General features: G+C 30.4%; 2 protein-coding genes across 5 annotated transcripts; both read left to right on the forward strand.

The window, feature by feature from the left end:
* LOC111305471 (fimbrin-2) lies at positions 1 to 6739 on the forward strand. 4 transcript variants are annotated; one of them, XM_089750050.1, is made up of 15 exons: positions 1 to 163; positions 261 to 431; positions 852 to 1093; positions 1188 to 1359; positions 2023 to 2061; positions 2142 to 2210; positions 2484 to 2603; positions 2998 to 3209; positions 3804 to 3959; positions 4423 to 4622; positions 4747 to 4904; positions 5349 to 5445; positions 5875 to 5966; positions 6375 to 6564; positions 6672 to 6739. In XM_089750050.1, the coding sequence occupies exons 1-14, from the start codon at positions 77 to 79 to the stop codon at positions 6543 to 6545; spliced, it is 1986 nt and encodes a 661-aa protein (XP_089606176.1). In that variant the 5' UTR covers positions 1 to 76; the 3' UTR covers positions 6546 to 6564; positions 6672 to 6739. The 4 variants fall into 4 exon arrangements, with proteins under 4 accessions (XP_089606176.1, XP_022758780.1, XP_089606175.1 ...); XM_022903045.2 differs by having other exon boundaries at positions 2487 to 2603; XM_089750049.1 differs by having other exon boundaries at positions 6375 to 6739.
* Positions 6740 to 12960: 6221 nt separating this feature from the next.
* Positions 12961 to 14268, forward strand: LOC111306174 (transcription factor IBH1-like). The gene has a single exon (XM_022904083.2). It carries the CDS (start codon positions 13393 to 13395, stop codon positions 13915 to 13917), a length of 525 nt encoding a protein of 174 aa, XP_022759818.1. The 5' UTR covers positions 12961 to 13392; the 3' UTR covers positions 13918 to 14268.
* Positions 14269 to 19368: the final 5100 nt, after the last annotated feature.

Genomic DNA, 19368 nt, shown 5'->3' on the forward strand with positions numbered 1-19368 from the left:
AGAGGAACCAAAAAGAAAACTCTTTTAACATATTAATATTTGGTAGATTTCCATCAAAATTCAAAAAAAAAAAAAAATGGCTGGTTATGTAGGCATTTTGGTCTCAGATCCATGGCTGCAAAACCAGTTTACTCAAGTCGAGCTTCGTAGCTTAAAAACTCACGTAACAGAAGAAATCATTCATCTTTTTATGTTTTTCCAGTTACGAATCTGTTTTGGTCATAACTACTAACACTTTTTTCTGTTTGTGGTTTTGGCAGTTTATGAGTATGAGAAGAGAGAGCGGAAAGTTAACGGTGGGAGACTTAGCATCGAGAATGTCGAAATTGAAAGTTGTGGGAGAGAATCTGAATGATCAGGAACGAGCTGATTATATCTCTGATTTGTATCCTAACTTGAACGATGAAGTCGATTTTGAGTTCTTTTTGAAGGTCAGTTCATTTTTCTTTACTTTGGTTTCAATCCGGTTTTTGATCGTTAAGATCCTTTTTTTTTAGTTCGTTTGATTCTCTTTTTTCCCTGAAAATTTTAGCTTATGAAAAATTTGAATTTGGGTTGCTCTGTTTTTTTTTTGTGGCAATATTTCAAATGTAACTTTCAGAAAGTTCTTTTCTTTTTTTTTCCCATTTTCTTTTATTTTCCTGGAAAGTAGACTAAATCATTCGTTTCTTTTAATATATATTTTTTTTGCTTTCATAACATATTTTGATGATCCAAACATAAAAGAAGGGATTTTTACGATGCTTAGAAGATTAACTAAAACTAGGAGGGGAAATCAGAAACGCAAATGAGAGTTGAATATATATATATTTTTCTTTTGAAATAATTGGGATTGTGATTTTTGTGGATAGGTTTATTTGAAACTTCATGCACATGCAAGTGCAAGAACAGGAAGTCCAGCAAAGAACTCATCAGCATTCCTAAAGGCAGCTACAACTACTCTGCTTCACACCATTAGTGAATCCGAAAAGGCATCCTACGTTGCCCATATCAATAATTATCTTGCTCAAGATGGGTTCTTAAACAAATACTTACCCATTAATCCTTCCTCTAATGATCTGTTTGAGATTGTTAAAGACGGTGTTATTCTTTGGTAAATTATTCTTTCAACTTTACAGCTGTTGAATGTGTTGTTTTTGAGCTTATGGGATGCAAATTTTTTGAAGATTTTATACAAAAAAATGCAGCAAGCTCATAAATGTAGCAGTTCCGGGTACGATTGATGAAAGGGCCATTAATACTAAGAGAGTGCTCAATCCATGGGAAAGAAATGAAAACCATACGCTATGTTTCAACTCTGCCAAGGCTATTGGCTGCACTGTAGTCAATATAGGGACAGAAGATTTCATTGAAGGAAGGGTATGCAATACTATACTGTTGGTCTGTTGCAATATTGAAATAGTTTATTTCATGGTTGGATTTTCTCTTGAGTTTAAGAAAACTTTTGGATGTAAACAATTATTTTAAAGCATGCATCATTTTTATTGTTGATTTGCAATGCCCAGAGCTATAGCCATTGTGGCAATCATAAAAGCTCTTCCATGCTTCTAAACTGTTTTTCCACAAGATAATTGGAGTTGGAAAGCTCATTGATACTCATATTTGGCTGGGACTAGGTAGAGGATTTCATTTAGTACCCTAGTTCTGAGCACATTCGTTAGAGGTTGCCCTTTATTTTCTTTTAACCCTTCACTTTTGGATGTCTAGCGGAGTAATCTTAATCTGGTGATCTGAAAACCCACTCACGTTCCATCAAGCTGAATTTTGGGGTAAAAAGAATTGGGGCGTACCCAAACCTAACCTAATTTATCTGTTTACTGACGCTAAACCAAAATTCTAAGCTATTTTTTATTCTTGCTAAACCAAAATTCTGAGCTATTTACTATTCTTGCTAAGCCAATAATCAAACTTTTTTGCTATCCCAGAATTTGATGAGTTTAATCACTTATTACTGCAATTATTTTAAGTTTAGATTTTGCAAGTGATTGGTGAGAATGATATCATCTCTGGTTTCTTTTACAGAGACATCTTGTGCTTGGATTGATTTCTCAAATTATTAAGGTAACTTGGTAATTAAGATTTTTCAGCCTTGCTACTTAAGAAGGCAGTGGTCTATCTTGCTAATGGTTATGCTATTTTAGATACAACTATTGGCAGACCTCAACTTGAAGAAAACACCCCAGTTGGTGGAGCTTGTTGATGATAGTAAGGTAAGATATTATTTCATAAGAATATTAGTTCATTTGCCTATGCTTGGTTTGTGGGACATTTGAATGAAAAGTACAATTTTGGGGAAAATTAAATCTCTAATTTCTTTCATATGCTGTGTGATGAACCATGGTCTCTTCTTAATATGCCCATTGTCTCTCAAATTTGTATTTCATTTTTACATTTTAAATTTTCAACCAATCGGACAGAACTTGGATGTTTTTTCTAGGTTTTCATAGACTTCTTCTGAATATATTTGTCTGTTATTAAACCAGCAGGACGTGGAAGAATTGATGAGTTTACCACCAGAGAAGATCTTACTGAGGTGGATGAATTTCCAACTGAAGAAATCTCCATACAAGAAAGTAGTCACAAATTTCTCCACTGATGTAAAGGTAAACTAGAAATTCGTTTTAGCTTTTGAAATTTTCCATCACGTATCTTTCTCTTATGCTTGTGTAATTGCCTCATATATTGCTATATGTCCAACTCCTAAGAACTAGCATAAACACTATCACAGGATGTTTGTTTAACCCCTACCGTTTTTCCTGTTTACATCATTAGCTAGAATGTAATATAAAATTCGAACTTCTTAAACCACCTTAACATATCTAGTCTCAAACTAAATGATTAAAATGTACTATAGCAATATATAATGCTTTTGCTTCCTCAATTTGTCTATCCTAACAGTAAATGAAACCAATAGGATTTAGTTGCAAGCTGCAATAATACATGGAGACTTTTTTTCTTTTGGTGTCCACATTTGATCATATAATACTCAATCTGCAGGATGCAGAGGCTTATGCGCACCTTTTAAATGTTCTTGCACCTGAGCATAGTAGTCCCTCTACATTGGCTGTCAAAGTTCCATTACAAAGAGCAAAGTTGGTTCTTGAACATGCAGATAGGATGGGATGCAAGAGATACTTAACTGCAAAGGATATTGTGGATGGTTCCCCAAATCTTAATCTTGCTTTCGTTGCACATATTTTCCAGCACAGGTGAGAGAATTAAGAGCACTCCTTTTTCCAGTGATGATTTTTAATTTAAATATAGTGAATACTTCTTTTGTACTTTTAATATTTACAGTTCTCTGCTAACTTTTATCATCCCTTAAATATACCATGTGGTCAAAATTTGGCAGCATAAGAAAGATTTATTAATTTATTCCAAGACGTTTCTAACACAAGTTTATGATTTGTAACTTTTCAATAATTTGTACTAAAAAATTTCAAACCCATCAAAACTTTTATACAGCAATTATAGATGTTTTATATGGTATTACCATACACGGCCTACAGCAATTATAGAGTAGGTTTAATTTGGTACTTAACAGGTCTTTCATTTCTCAAGTTTACAAAGCTAGTTTTGTTCTCTCTGCCTCTGCATGCATGTTCTTCTTCCATGTGTTTCTAGTAGAATAAGCCAAGTGTGTTATGTGCATACAATTGATGGGAATTTGAACTCTCAAAAAACCATTGAAAGTTTCAAAATGCAGAAGAATACATATTGATGGCTTATGACGTTTTTCTTCATTTAGTATAACTGGTGATGAGATCAAGATGTAAAAGCTAAATATTATATTTTACTTTCAGGAATGGCCTCTCAACTCAAACCAAACAGATATCTTTTCTTGAAACTCTACCAGATGATGCCCAAGTTTCTAGAGAGGAAAGAGTATTTCGCTTCTGGATCAATAGTCTGGGAAATTCAACATACATTGACAATGTCTTTGAAGATCTCAGAAATGGGTAAGTATTATTCCTATGATTATAAGTGCATAAATCGTTCTAAATTCTATCATGGGGTTTTATCTTGAGCTCTTCAAAAAAGTAAGGCTCTGTTTGGTGAATGCTTTTTCTATTTGCCTTTTGTTTTCTATTCTTTTTTTATTTTTTGCCTTTTGGTTTCTATTATTTTTTTGTAAAGCAAGCAAATAGCAAAAGCATCAAGGAAAGAAGCCTAAATAAAACTATACAGAAACAATGAAAATATGTACTGTTCTTTCTGTTTCTGTTTCAAATTCCATATTTTAATAAACACCTGAAATATAGTTCTGCAAGGTTGAAATATCTATATATATTCTATATGAAAACCTTATGATGGCTTACGGTTATGTTTTTCTCCTACATTTGAAATTAGTAAATCTTACCTGTTTTTCACTCTTCATTTTTTTTAATGCTGAAATGAAGTGACTATTTTATTCTTGTGCAGCTGGATACTTCTAGAGACCCTCGACAAGATTTCACCTGGGATTGTTAATTGGAAGGTTGCTAACAAGCCTCCTATTAAGTTGCCATTTAAGAAAGTAGAAAACTGTAACCAAGTGGTTAAAATAGGGAAACAACTAAAATTTTCCCTGGTTAATATCGCTGGAAATGATATTGTGCAAGGAAATAAAAAACTAATATTGGGTATGTTCCTGCCATGGAATTTTCCTTCTTGTTGTGAAAGCAATTCAGAAACTTGTGGCATTCTTGAACTTGCATTGGAATTAGTTTAGTCCTGTCTTGACAGATTGTTGGCTTTCCTATTCAGCTTATTTGTGGCAATTGATGAGATACAACATTCTCCAACTTCTGAAGAACCTAAGATTCCATTCCCATGGAAAAGAAATTACTGATGTCGATATTCTAAGGTGGGCTAAAACCAAAGTAAGCAATTCGGGAAGCCAGACTCGCATGGATAGTTTCAAGGTATTCTTTATATGGATGGCTTTAAACTGTAGTTTCCCTTATTATATGTGATTTTAGCCTCTGAGTTTGAATTCATGGTCTAGTGGCGCAATTAATATATTAAGACCACACTTGATGCTTCTTTTTCTAAGCCTTTGCTGAACATGACATTTAAAACTGTTGCACATCAAATGCCAGTGTCGCAGCTTCTATTAATTTAAACAGATATTTTTGGATTTCCTCATGGTTATTATTGTTCTCCAGAAAATCACAATCAGAAGGATCTTATCTGTTGTTAATGATTCAAAATGACATAGGGAACGAGTGCCCTTCTAGTGGTAGCATTGCTTATGATCAATTTGGGGCATGAATGACTTAAACAGGACTTATTGAAAGGGTTCTATGATATAGCAACTTTCATGTAGGCAGTTTAGATTATATCTCATTGCGATTTCCATTTTACAGGACAAGAGCTTGTCAGATGGCATATTTTTCCTTGAGCTTCTTAGTGCTGTTCAGCCTAGATCTGTAAATTGGAGTCTTGTTACAAAAGGAGTAACTGGTATTTTCTTATTGTTCTTTGATAAAGTTCTTGTGTTTAAGTTTATTTTTCCCCTTTTCCTCTTTCTTTTTGACCTGTGAGAGTGGTGCCTTATTGGACTTGCTGGTTTCTTCAAATTTTGGCTACTGTAGTTTCTTCGAGTTTAAACCCTTCCATATGTTATTTACAAATTCAATCATACTAGATATGCCATGCTTCTATTGATGATACTTTGTTTTGATATTTCAACACCTAGCAACTTCTATTCAACACTCGACAAAGTCTGAAATTTCAGATTAGGTCAATGAATCACAAAATTAAGAGGCCTATTATCCCTTATAAGCGTTATTTTACCTTCTTGAAGTATGAACATCGTACATAAATTATACTTGTTCATTTATACAAGTTAGTAATTTTACTCATGTTTCCCCCAACTTGGGAGCATTGCAGATGAGCAGAAAAAGATGAATGCCACCTACATCATTAGTATTGCAAGGAAGCTTGGGTGCTCAATATTTTTGCTTCCTGAAGACATAACTGAGGTATCACTTCTCCCTTAGATGTAGCTTCTTCCTCTTATTTTTCTAAAGAAACGCACATTTGACAGAGTCATGCAACTTGAATGGATTTCTTTGTTCGCATCATGGTATTGGAATGCTGTGCAAATTAGACATTATCCATTATATTTCCCAGGGAAATGGTGATGAAGCCAGTTTCTTAGAGAAATTTCATTCATACATGGACAAGTAGAATGGTCCATCAGGAGTAAATGAAAGTTGAGACTATAAATGGATACGTTTGACTTGTGAATATCCCCTGCAATATAGCTGTTGGATTCTTCTTCCATTACCATGAAACATGAACAAGTCACTACCATCTCCTATACTGCAAAGCTGGAACTTGATTTTATTTTTTGGTTATATTTATAACATGATGGGACATAATTTCAGGTAAATCAAAAGATGATCCTCACATTGACTGCAAGCATCATGTATTGGTCCTTGAAACAACCTGTTGAAGAGAAACCATCTGCAACTTCAGATAGTGAAAATGGAAGCCAACTGGAGACAATCTCAAACTCAACAATTGATGACTCAGCATCTGAGTCATCAATAGAGTAGAACAGGAATGAACAATTAGGTGCTTAAACTCTGTATCTTTTCTTTTTTTTTTTTTTTTGTTTCTCTTCATACACACTCCCGTTTTGGATTAAATTTGATTGCAATGATTGTTGTATGACATTACAGAAATCGGGGCGTTCAAGCTAATTTTGCAAAGGCAAATGCATATGCGAATAGCATTTCCAGTTTTCTTCTTTCTGCTCTTCTAACTACCTATCTGTATGTATTGGTTCTGCTCTAAAGTAATTGTAAGGCGATGCCATCTCTTTCCTCTTTTTCCTAACAACCTTTGCTCGCTAACTATGTAACCATAGGCACATGGAGATATCGTGACTTGGAAGAAAAATCATTGGCACGAGAATTGGGCAATTCTATTTTGCATATAATTTGTTTGGAGTCAATAAATATAAGAATCCCCAAGGCCCAAGTGCATAACTCAAAGCTACAAAAAAGGGCATTGGCATCCAACAATTAAGAAATGGACAAATGATTATACCCCTTTATAATCTTTGCAAATTGCAATATATAAGTAAATAAAGCAGACCCTGAGCTGTTAGCTCAATGATACTGGAGAGTGGAGACAGATTCAAGATTAGGATGAAGTTTGAATTTTAATTATAACATAAAAAGATAAAAAAAAAAAAAGTAATGTTATAAATGATTTTTAAACTAGAATAAAATATTTAATACAATATTTAAATTTTAAATATTTTTTAATATAATATTGAAATTATAAATATATTAACTAATATAATATTTAAAAAAATTATTTATTTCATTATTTAAAATTAATTATATTAAAAGTAAATATTATTTTAATTAATAAAATTTTAACTCTTATATTATATTAAAAAAATTTTAAATTTAAATAACTCGTTAAATATTTTATTATAATTTAAAACTTATTCATAATTTTAGCTCATAGAAAAATAAAGCAAACCCAGTCTAGTTCTAGCCCCATCAAGCAGAGGTCCTACGAGGGTATCTTGGAGCAAGTCCTGTCAAAATACATGTAGAATAAAAAAGAATTCTTGCAAAATTATATTGCATAAACGGGAATCGCCTGATTAAATAAAGCATATGATTATGGAAAAACAATGCAGCTGAAAGTAGTTGTCTAGTATGAGAATCTGTTGCAACTTGGACATTTTATTGAATTTATTAGTTCTGAAATAACGAGAGCTGATTGGTATTGGATATGTCATTCGTTTGCAGTTCTTCAAAGAGCCATCTAGAAATTGAGATCTGACGGAAAAGCCGATTGACTCCATGACTTGTCACGGCTGATTCCTCCGAGCTCTGAACTGGGCCATCCAACACCCCTTAAAGCCGGGCATCGCCACATGGTCCACAAAAAATGCAAATGGAAACGACTATGTCAAATTTTTTCACTCCAAATCCACAGCAGTCCCTTACCAAATTTCTCAAAGTAGCTTTAGAGCTTGAGCTTATGTGATTCCATAGACCGAAGACTTCGAAGCTAATTAAATCCGACAGAAGAGGGTTAATCACTTCAGAAAAATGCTAAAGGAGACAACATAGATTCTCCGATTATGTGTTTGGATAGACTCAAAAGAATAATTGTTCGTATCTCTTTTTTTATTTGTTTACAAGTCATTACTCGTTTGGTGGAGATATTTAAAGAAAAAAGTTTATTTTTAATGCATTATCTTTTCTTGTATTAGGTGAAAACAATCCATTAAATGTAAAGATCTTTTAGAAACATCATTTACAATTTCTTAAAAACACTCATTAAAAGCGCATTTTATTTTTTTAACTTAAAGAAATGGCATCTGCTGGTCTTTAAGTTTTCAAAATACCCTTTTAACTTTAATAGTAATCTTCAAGATCTTGAATGAAAATGTTTCTTGAACCTGTACTTTAGTTCTTACCTCTTGTCGGAAAAAAATCTAAGTAAAATTTTTTAGCCGAAGTTCGTAAAACTTTCTAATATAAATAATTTAATTAAAATTTTAATAAAACGTCCAAATTGATAAAATTTAATAAAAAAATTATAAATATTATTTATAATTCAAATTTGATCAATACTTATCCAACATTAAAAATTACCAAAATTATTACTAAAAATAACTATCAGAAAAAATATTGAAATTTATTAATTTTTCAAAATTTATACAATTAGTATATATGTAACAAGACCTTTTAGACTATAATTTTTATTTAATGATTTTTAATTAAAAATTTCACAAATTTTACGTCTAAATTTACTCTCTATTTTTTTTTTTGAAATTTCATTAATTTAAATTTAAACATTGTATTTATGAAAATTTTATCTAACATAAATCAATAGATCTCACCTTTAAATTATCCAATAAAATTTTGCCACAGTAGGGACAAGAGTGTAACATACAGAAGCACTACTCCATGAAATAATATTTTTAAGATTTTACTAATGAATGCCTTAAAACACTTTTTAAAGTTATTATATAAAATAATATTTTTTTCAATGCATTGAAAATCAACTAATTAATTATCAACCACCACATTTAATAAAAAAATATTATTATAAATAAATTATTAACTAATTTTTTTAAAAAAAGTCCCAATGGCACCTATTAACAAAATCATATAACTATCCTTTACTAGTGTGGTCTATTGACATCCATTAACCGTACGCAATTAACAATGTATATGGTTACTTTTTTTTTTTTACTGTATATAAAACTGTAAAAAATTGAACTTGTTAAATTTAAGAGTAGAATAATCTAACAACAAGATTGTTACAAATGCATAGTGTTAATTTTAAATTGTATAACGAAAGCATTGAAATTGATACATTTGTAGTCAATAGAATTTTAACAAGCTGGACCCAGCAAAAGACAGCGTAATTCATGCAACATAAGTGCAGACTGCCTTTGGAATATATATTACAAAATTTTTAGATAATGACTTCCCAGATAAAATTAATGTGATTAAACAAAATGAGGACATTGATTTAAGAGTTTCAATGTTAAAATGACACCTGTTTTGGAGTTCTAACAGAAAAACAAAAAAAAAAGTGGTCCTAAACAACAACAAAAAAAAGAGGGGAAGCAAGCATGTGGATGCTGCTGATCTCAAACTAAGCATAATTATGAGGTGGTTAAAGAGTCTAATTCTAAAGCTTTGATGTATATCAAACTATAGGCAAGCCCAGCCCCACCATGTTCCTCTCTTCCCATTTGAAGGCCACCCTCAAAAAAAAAAAAAAAAAACCCTCCAGGCCCCACCCAGCTGATCTTGCATTTTGATATATATATATTTGCATGTCTGTCACTTTGTTCTTTAACTTTTAATTATATCAGTGTAGTAACACATGTGATAATCTTTTAATTTCGTTTATGAAGTTAAAAAATTTTATTATTAATATATCAAAACACAATTTCTTAAAGAATATCCATTCACTTTGATGGATTGGCTACTAAAATTGAAACATGAAACTTTCTGACTAGCTTTTGCATGGTCTGAATTTGATGTGGCTGCCAACAAGAGCTATAAGTAGGGAGAGAGAGATTTTGAAAGAGAAAATCTAAGTGGTTTGATCACAAAATTTTTAATTAATTTAAAACCACGTTAAAGAAGAATAAATGGTTTATATATAGGAAAAAGCAGGTTATTATATATACTATGAGAAATTCGATATTATTCTGCAATAGCTTTAACTAATGTTTTACAGAGCCAACCATTTTGATATAACAAAATGTGCTATATCTTAATAAGCTACATGAGGACTTATTTTACAATAAGAATGTGCATGAAATTTTTCATAAATGTTTAATTGCAATCATAACCATTTGTAATAACTTGCTCAGGACTTTCTATCTTATTGCAAAAAGTTTGTTTGGCAGCATAGAATGTTTTATTTGCAGCATTAAATGTTCTAAGTTACAATATTGAAAATTAAGTAATCATCCACACATATATATAAATATATATAATTAAATGCCATAGTTGACATCCAATAAGCAAAAATAAGAATTGATTTAACAAGCTCTATCAATATCTACCAGCTATTTTTATTTTGAATTTTATGAATAAATTTAGGGTTTATTTAATTAAGGAACTTCACAAATATATTTTTATCTTGGAAACTCAATTTAAATTTTGTGCTTTTTAATATAAATGAATGAACTTCAAACACGTGTGTTTATTTTATTATTTTTTAAAAAGGGCTGTAATCTGAAAATAATTTCATTCATGTATTTGATCTCAAAATGCTGCAAAGGGAGATGTTTTAATGGTTAATATAACTTACCTTGAAAGTTTTAATGGTTGAATCTTGAATTGGAGATTCGAAATTTGCAAGATAAAAGATACATTTTAGTACCAAATAATCAAAAGAATAAGGAGATTGGAAGAAGAATGAATGTATGATGGCAAGCCAAATGATTCTGTCACCAATAGTTTTGTCAAAGTATTGGAAATTTGTTTGCCAATCTTTATTTATGCAAAAAATAAAACAATTCACATCAAAGTCATTGATTTGCTTCCTCTTTCCTCTTCAAGTTTTAATTTATCCTATCTCGTGACTTGAAAATCCTAGTAGTTAGACCTCACCCAACTTTTCTTAGCTAAACCCTAGGGAAAAAAAACAGCCACCAGCCTGGTAACCACATTACTAGCCATGGCGGCGCACGTGTGCCGAGTTCTCACTCTCAGCTTTTGGTACCTCACTGTTGAGTAAGGTCAGCGATATATATGAAATTAAAAGGAGATGATTATATAATAAAAGCAAGAACTTGATGATCAAAACTGGAAGGTTACAATCAGTTTCAAGTTGTCATGAATTAAATAAAACCAAGCTTGCTAGCAAGTTGTCATTTTCCTCACACATGCGTCCACTTGATTGTGGTCCAGGGAAAACCATGATCCCTGACTCGTCCTCATCAATGGATTGATGATATTGTGAGAATTTCGCTTGGCTTAATGCTTGATTTTCTCTTCTTATAAGTTGAGAAAAAGCCATGCCTTCTGTCTTCTTTAATGGAGGTAGATTTCAGATATATCAAGTTACAACAACATTCTTTCCAGTGACCAAGAAAGTTGCCCTTTTATTTCCTTTCTTTCTCTTCTTCCTTTTCTTCATCTTCTTCCAGGATATATTTGCTTGTTTCAGGTATAAAATTTTTCTTTTCATGATAGACTGATCAACACATTGAAGAGGAAGGAAGAAAAGGGCAGATAGTTGAGAAAGGTGGGATAGTGCTCGAGGGAGGGACTATACCTAGAGATCTTATTCTTTCTGTCATGCTCTTCATAATTTTCAATATCATTGTTTAAAAAGTATTGTACTTTAACAAAATATATCATCAAGTTGCCCTTCATGTATCAACAGAAGACTTTATCATCACACTCATATATTTATATATATCTGATATATCTTTGTGTTTCTGTAATATTAAAACATACTAATTCTAATTAGTCAATGTTTGATTGTACTGCTTCTTAATTGGTACAATGAAACAAAAATAAAAAAGAAATACATATAACATAGATAGCAGTCGAGAATTATCGATATTCTTATCATGATTTGAAACATTATAATCCACAAAATAGTAGAAGCAACAGCAGAACAAAATTTGCACGTTGAGTGCTATTATATAACGGTAAAGTCTCCTATCGAAATCAAAATGGCCATAGTTCTTCTCATAAAAAAAATTATATCTTTTTGAATTAATGTGGTATTTTTTTCATTCGAAAAACAACAAGAACACCATGACAACTCTAATTAACAACAAATTAGAACTGTTCATTGAGTGGTCAAACAACTTTCTGATAGAAAAACTTTTTAGAGGGTTGAATGGAATATAGTTAGTTAGGACAAACTTGAGTTTACATGTGATCCAGTAATGGATATAGCTAGCTAGTGAAAAAAATGATGATCATGTCTGTGTGATTTGGCCCTAGCCTTCATGCCGACATCGCCACCCTCAACACATCACTCCATGTCAACTTCTGCTGCCACCATATATTCGCCATCATCAACTAATTACCCCCCCCCCCCCCCCCCCATCACTGTCATTCTATGAGTATTTCTCCGAATTGGCCAACAAAAGGAGAAATTTTTTTTTTTTGGGGGGAGGGGGGAATGATGATAACACACCAACAATCCATCATAAGCAAAAATAAGGCATTCAAAGTTAAATTACTAGGGAAAAAAAAAGGATTCACAACAGAACAAATATATAGGAGAGAGCAAAACGAATGAGAGATGAAGATTGAAGTAGTCCAAAAGAAAAGAGAGAGGCCCCCACAATTCCAAGTGGGAAACTGGAACCATGTGCGCTCATATGGTGGTTGGCAATTTCAGCCCCACAAAACTCACTTTTCCCACCTCCAAAACCCCAAACTGAAAACGAAAGCAGAAACATGTAATTCAATTATAATATATAATAATAGTATATATCAAAGGTTGATTCCCAAGTCTCCTTCCTCTTTACACCTCACATTTCCAATCCCTTCGTTCTCTTCTTTTTCCTCATTCTCCTCACATGCTTTTGTTCTTGAAATCTCCCCTAGCCACATCTCTGTGTTTCTTGTTGTCTGGTTGGTCTATATAGATACTGTGTCAGAGAATTAGTCAGAAACTAAAATTCTGTTTTTGTCCTTGTGATCACTTCTGAGCAACCGGCCTCTCTGCTCTGTGCCAGAAAACCAAATTTCTCTTCAATTCCCACACCCCCCCCAACTGATATTTCATTTGTCCCTTTGATCCATCCATAAAAGCCAAAGCCCACGACAGTTAATTATATCTCTTATCCGTCTTAATATATCCCCCCAAGAAAACAAAACAAAACCCTAGCTAGCTTACTACTTTCTCTTAACCAGTTATCAAGTTTCAACTCATATGTCCCCCATGAATAACCCTCAAGACCTGAACCCTAGTTCTTTAAAATCCAGGTTCACCACAAGGTTTCTTCGGGCTCTGACTAAAATAAATGGTCAGAAACCTATCTCATCATCTTCTCCTAGAGAGATGTTCCAACGTTATCGAAGAATTAAGGTTGCAGCTGACAAGTCCATGGCTTGGTCGGTTAGGTCGAGGAGAACTTGGAGTAGGGCAATGCTTTGGAAGCTTCGAAGCCGGTACTCCTGTCGTCAAGCCTCTTCAAGCAGGAGATCATCAGTCAGGACTAGTACTATTATTAAATCTCGTCAAGCCAAAACAAGTCATGAAAAAGAAAACAAGAACACTACAACTGGGCAAGATGAGGTTGGGTTCGTTGTCCAAGCAGATAAGCTAAGAAAGCTTGTTCCAGGTGGTGAAGCCATGGATTTATGCAACTTGTTGGGTGAGACTGCGCATTACATAAAGTGCCTTACCACCCAGGTACAGGTTATGAGAAAAATTGCCCATTTCTACTCTCTCTGAATAATTATATTTTCTTATAATTTCATCAATATATAAAATAAAGATATTATAAACCCGAGAGGAACATATTGTTAAAAAGGAAAAATGGTTTATACAGAGATGGTAAGTATTTTATTTTCTGTAGAGGGCAGATCTATGGCCAGCTTAAATAGTTTCTAAACAGAAAGTAAGTGCTAAGTGAAGAAACTTGCACAATCTCTGTGAGATATATATTGGGATATTTTTATCTTTTCTTTTCTTTTTTTATAAACTGTTTGTATAGTATAATGTTGGTAATTTCTATTCCTATATGCCTCTATTTTACATATAATTTGGAGTCATTTCCTGCAATAATTGAGTGCTTTTTTTCTAGACCTAACTTCTTTTGTTTTCTTGTTTTTGGGTTTCTAAATTTTTGTTTGATCAATTATCATTTTCCACCTTAATTTCCTTTCTCTCTTAGAAATATTGTTCAATGAAGAGAAAATGAACTGATTTTTTTCTTAGTTTGGCAGGAGTATACATCAAGATAGCTATATTAAGGTAAGACAAATGTTCTTTAATTGTATCTTATATAAGTTATATCAACCACATAAAAAATTAACAAAGCCAAAACTAAAAATTAAAAATCAAAAATAAATTACACTCAAAAGTAGAATGTTCTTTCTTTCTTTCAATAATGCCAAAATAAACTATAAAGGCATCCAATTAGTAGAGGTATATGGGTCCACGTAATCGATTATTATGCTCCTTTATTTATTTAGTATCATTTTTCAGGTTACAATATGAAAAACAGGACCCTATCTATATGTTTTTTTGGGGGTTTTTTTTTTCAAACTTTTTTGGTTTAGGGTTGTCATCCAATTTGCTTCAAAAGTACTTAAATGGAATGTTCCTTTATTCTCACATGCTTCTTACCATTATTAGATTTGCGTTTCCTTTGTGAATTTTTTTCTGTCAACCAAAATATAAATAAATATCTTCAACCGCAATAGAAAGAATAGATAACTATAACTGAATGAAAGCTGAAGAAAACAAAATTTCCTTGATTTTTGTCAACAATGTTAATCCTACAGTTCTATACAATAAACTCCTAGGGAAAAACTGACTATCCTCGATTATTGCCTTTGGTTTGGATACTTCTACAATCTACTGTATCTTTTTTTCGGATAATTCACAAGCTACAGTATCAATTGCAATAAAAGCATATGATTTTTTCCCATAATTTTTCCCCTTTTTCTTCCTTTGCTTTCTCATTAATTACTTTATCCTACATGAGAATCCAAGATTTTTTTTCACTGATTTTTTTACCTTTGAAATCCTCTCCTTTATAGCCAGGTATTTGGTCATGAGTATATATTTGGGTTGGTATAGACCATCAACATTTGCCATATTAACTCTTCTAAAATATAATAAACTTTTATTAATTATATATAGGATTGAAAGCGTGCCATAAAACTGATATTTTAAACCCTAATTCTTATCAGCCCTATTATATTCCTCTTTTTTTCGTTTTTTTAATAAAGTATACCTCCACAAAAGAAGCTTTCATGCTCAAATCCTCCGTTCCCCAACTTAAACATTAAAAAAAAAAAAAAAAAGTGTTCAAGTTCGTTTATATATATACTGTATAGGATTTACTAGCTTTCTATGTAAATTTTAGTGTAAGAAAAAAAAATTTACAGCTCCATTTTATCAGTGACTGGCTAGAAACATAAAAACCTAGTAATTAAGTATCTATTACTTCAAAAAAGAAACTTTAATATATAGGTTGTTTTATTTAAAAGGCCCCTTTTTTTTTTCAAATGAGGGGTACTGGTATTTTTTGGGGAAATTAAAGGGAAATATGCACAAAAATTTTATAGTAATAATATTCTAATTAACAACATAATATGTAAAATTAGAGATGTCAATCTTATTTATACTCTATGGGGAACCCCATTTTTTACCCGATGGGGAAGGAGATGGATATTACATTATAAATACAAGGATGAGTATGGATTTAAATTTTTATTAAATAAGGAGATGAGGATAATAAATATTGCATTCGCCCTGTACATGTACCTTACATATATATATTTATATATATTTAATAAATAATTTTTTATTAAATAATATAAATTATTATTTTAAATTAAATAAAATTAATATATTTTTATTAAAAATTATATTAATATATATTTATAAAAAAACCTAAATATCAAGATAAAAAATATTTTTTTATTATTATTTTTTAAGTTATGTGTACGAAGATTATTCATACCCTTTTAAATATTTGTAAATATGGGATGGAGATAAATTTAAAATACCTATAGATGCGATGATGGTATAATATAAAAATTAGAAAACGGGGATGAGAAATGCTCTACCCTCCCCTACCCTACCTATTAGCATCGCTATATAAAATGTTTAAAATATTCTAGTAGCAAGCTATTAGCATCTCTATATAAAATGTTTAAAATATTCTAGTAGCAAGTTTATATTATTATTAGAAGAATTTAAGAATTTCATGAAGTTTGTAAATGAAAGTTAAATTGATGATCAAATGAGTGATATATATATATATATAGGTTAATGAATCTTGTGGAATAAATCATTATATAAAAATTCTATTAATTTTAATTACCATTTTTAACATATGTTTTATTTTAAGTAGGTATGTCACCAGAAAAAAAAATGATAATAAAAGTTTCATTAATTGTTCAGCTACCATTAATTAAGATTTATGTATATAGATGTAATTTGTGAAAGTTTTTATATATTCCCTTTATGTATTCAACAAAGATATCTTAATATTCTATCAGTTTCAATAGTTTTCTGTTTTAAAGTTTAATCATTTCCAACTGAAACTTCATAAATTTCACATAATAAAAAAAGTCACTTGAGTCAGCCCTTATGTGAATATTGAAAACCTAATGCAAAATTATGAATAGCATGCATATTCTATTAAATATATGGACACAAAAACAAACTTGTATATACATACTAAGATTTTTTTTTTTTTGTTTAAATCTTAACCAAATACAACTAACTTATTTAGTATAAATATCAATCTCTTAAGAAAATATTTTATTAAAAATAATTCACTTAAAATTACTTAGCAAATGAGCTTAATCTTCTTATTATTTAAGTTTAAATTATAACTAGAACATAAATATTAATTAAGTCTTTAGAGTATACAAGCTTTTTTTGAGGAAATAAATGTCACAAGAATTTATTATAGGTAATCATCTTTTTGTGTGCCAAAAAAAAAGCTTGGTTCGTTGTGGCTAATTATCATTGATCAAAAGACAACTTAACAAAATGTCAATAAAAATTTGATTGGGACAAAGGAATAAGAAAATAATTAATGTTGTTTTATTGGAGAATCTCAAACTCTATTGAGTATTACCTTATTTGAATGGTCGGTAAGAAGAAATTTTTATTATATCATCACGTAATTTTAAAAGTTTAACAATAAAATAATGTAATAATATGGTAAAAATTATTTTTCGAATATATATATATATATATATGTATGTGTATATATATATATATATAGGTATCAATACAAATACAAATAATTGATTACATACCTTTGATACCTTGATTGAAGACGCATTTAATCCAAAATTAATCAGCAATATTAATAATTGAATTGCTTTAGTATTACCATAAGATTTTGACAGCTAGCATGTGAATGATGGATGGGATTCCTTTAACACCGAAAAATTTTGACATGGCAACATTACGGGGGATTCAAATTTTATTTAAATTTGATGAAGAATTAAATATTTTACTTTTATCTGTACTCCTTATTTGTACCCATGTCCTATGTATTTTTTTATATATTCAGTAAATAAATTTTTTATTTATTAATGTAAATGTTATTTTAGATTAATTAAAATTAATATATTTTTATTTAAAAATTATATAAATATTCTAAATAAAATTAAATTTTGTTTTTTGTTTCTTAAAAAAGCTACAAATATAAATATTACCTATATCCATTAAATATTCACAAAAATTAAAATTAAAATAAATTTAAAATACCTATTTAATATAAATACGAAAATAAATATAACATAAAAAATAAAAAATAAAGATATAAATGAGAAATACTCTCCCTATCTCATATTATATCCATTGACATCTCTAAATCTTCAAAGTATAATTGAAAAAATTAGTGATCCTAGAGTAAAAAAAAAAATGCAACTCTTACTATAATATATATATGAGTTTTATTTTATTGACACTACTTTGGGAAAACCAGAAAAAAAAAATAGTACTGTTTTCGGAAAATGAAATAAAGATGTGGTTGTTCGATAAAAACGAGAGAGGAATTAGAGAAGAATGATGATCTTTGAGGTGTAAAACTATTATTTTAGGCTTTTACGCTTTATTGTCTGAGACAACTATTTTTCTACCCTTTAACGAAGGCCTTATTGGTGAAAGAGCTAGAGTGATTTCTCATGTATGATGGTGTTTTCATTCGGTTGAAAAGTGAAAACTAAAGAAAGAAAATAACGTTTCTTTTTCTTTTTCTTTTTTTAAAGAAAGAAAATAACGTTTTTTTTTTTTAAAAAAAAAAAAAAAACAAATAAACAAACTTTCTCCGTCCGACGAGTTTTATGTTTGTCCAAAAAAAATCTCCTTTGAAAAGTCAGTAAAAAGTATTTTTACTTTTCTTTATTACCCTTTAGTTATAACTAGTCATTTTCTTAGCTTCCTTGCATCCAAAAGTACTACATATTGCATGAAATATGGCCGATTCTCGAGCAAATAACAAGGTGTGTTGCAATGGTTAGCTAGCTAATTAATTGTTGAACTCTAATTTCTTGGTAGAAAGTATGTATCACAATAATTGATGTGGGTTTTAAAGTCACAAAGAGCCAATTAACCTTAGCTGTAGAAGTTTATGAAATTATTTAAATACAAGGGATAAACTTTAATCAAAATTCTTATATATCTATATATATAATCGATTAACCTTAGTTGTAGAAATGTAATTTTTTAAGTTTAATTTTAGGGACTTAAGTGAAAAATATTAAAAATTTTATGAATTATGATAAATTTTGAAAAAAAAATCATACCAGTGTGTAAGATGAATGTATTAGTTGAGTACGTCTAGCATTTTCCAAAGTAGGATATCTAAAAATTGTTAAACTTGTTTAGGGGATTAAGGTATAAGGTTTATAATATTTAAATTCTCCTCACCCTTTAGACTTCCATATCTATATGTGTCCAAAAAATATGTAAAAATTAAAATAGGATCTGTTTTTTTGGATATTAATTGAGGCTGTGAGGGAAGTGGGGTCTGTTCTCATAGAAACTTGACAACGGAAAAAAAAAATTCAATTTTGTTTCAAGATGGAAAAAAAAAATGTATACTCCCTAGTTAGTCATCCCAATTTGTTTGGCATAATTTGACAAACATAGAATTAGTAAGGCAAGTAGCTTTCATTACCTTGAAAAATCAAATATTGTTATTGA

Source organism: Durio zibethinus, chromosome 21 (genome assembly GCF_047325235.1).
Source record: "Durio zibethinus cultivar Kanyao isolate XHJ-2024 chromosome 21, ASM4732523v1, whole genome shotgun sequence".
Lineage (NCBI taxonomy): Eukaryota > Viridiplantae > Streptophyta > Magnoliopsida > Malvales > Malvaceae > Durio > Durio zibethinus.

Bases quoted from the DNA above. Each gene is read 5' to 3' on its own strand.
- LOC111305471 (XM_089750049.1), top strand. From the start codon at position 77: ATGGCTGGTTATGTAGGCATTTTGGTCTCAGATCCATGGCTGCAAAAC. The intron at 1,094-1,187 runs GTAAATTATTCT...AAAAAAATGCAG, and splicing joins AAAGACGGTGTTATTCTTTG to CAAGCTCATAAATGTAGCAG. The intron at 2,211-2,483 runs GTAAGATATTAT...TTATTAAACCAG, and splicing joins AGCTTGTTGATGATAGTAAG to CAGGACGTGGAAGAATTGAT.
- LOC111306174 (XM_022904083.2), top strand. From the start codon at position 13,393: ATGTCCCCCATGAATAACCCTCAAGACCTGAACCCTAGTTCTTTAAAA.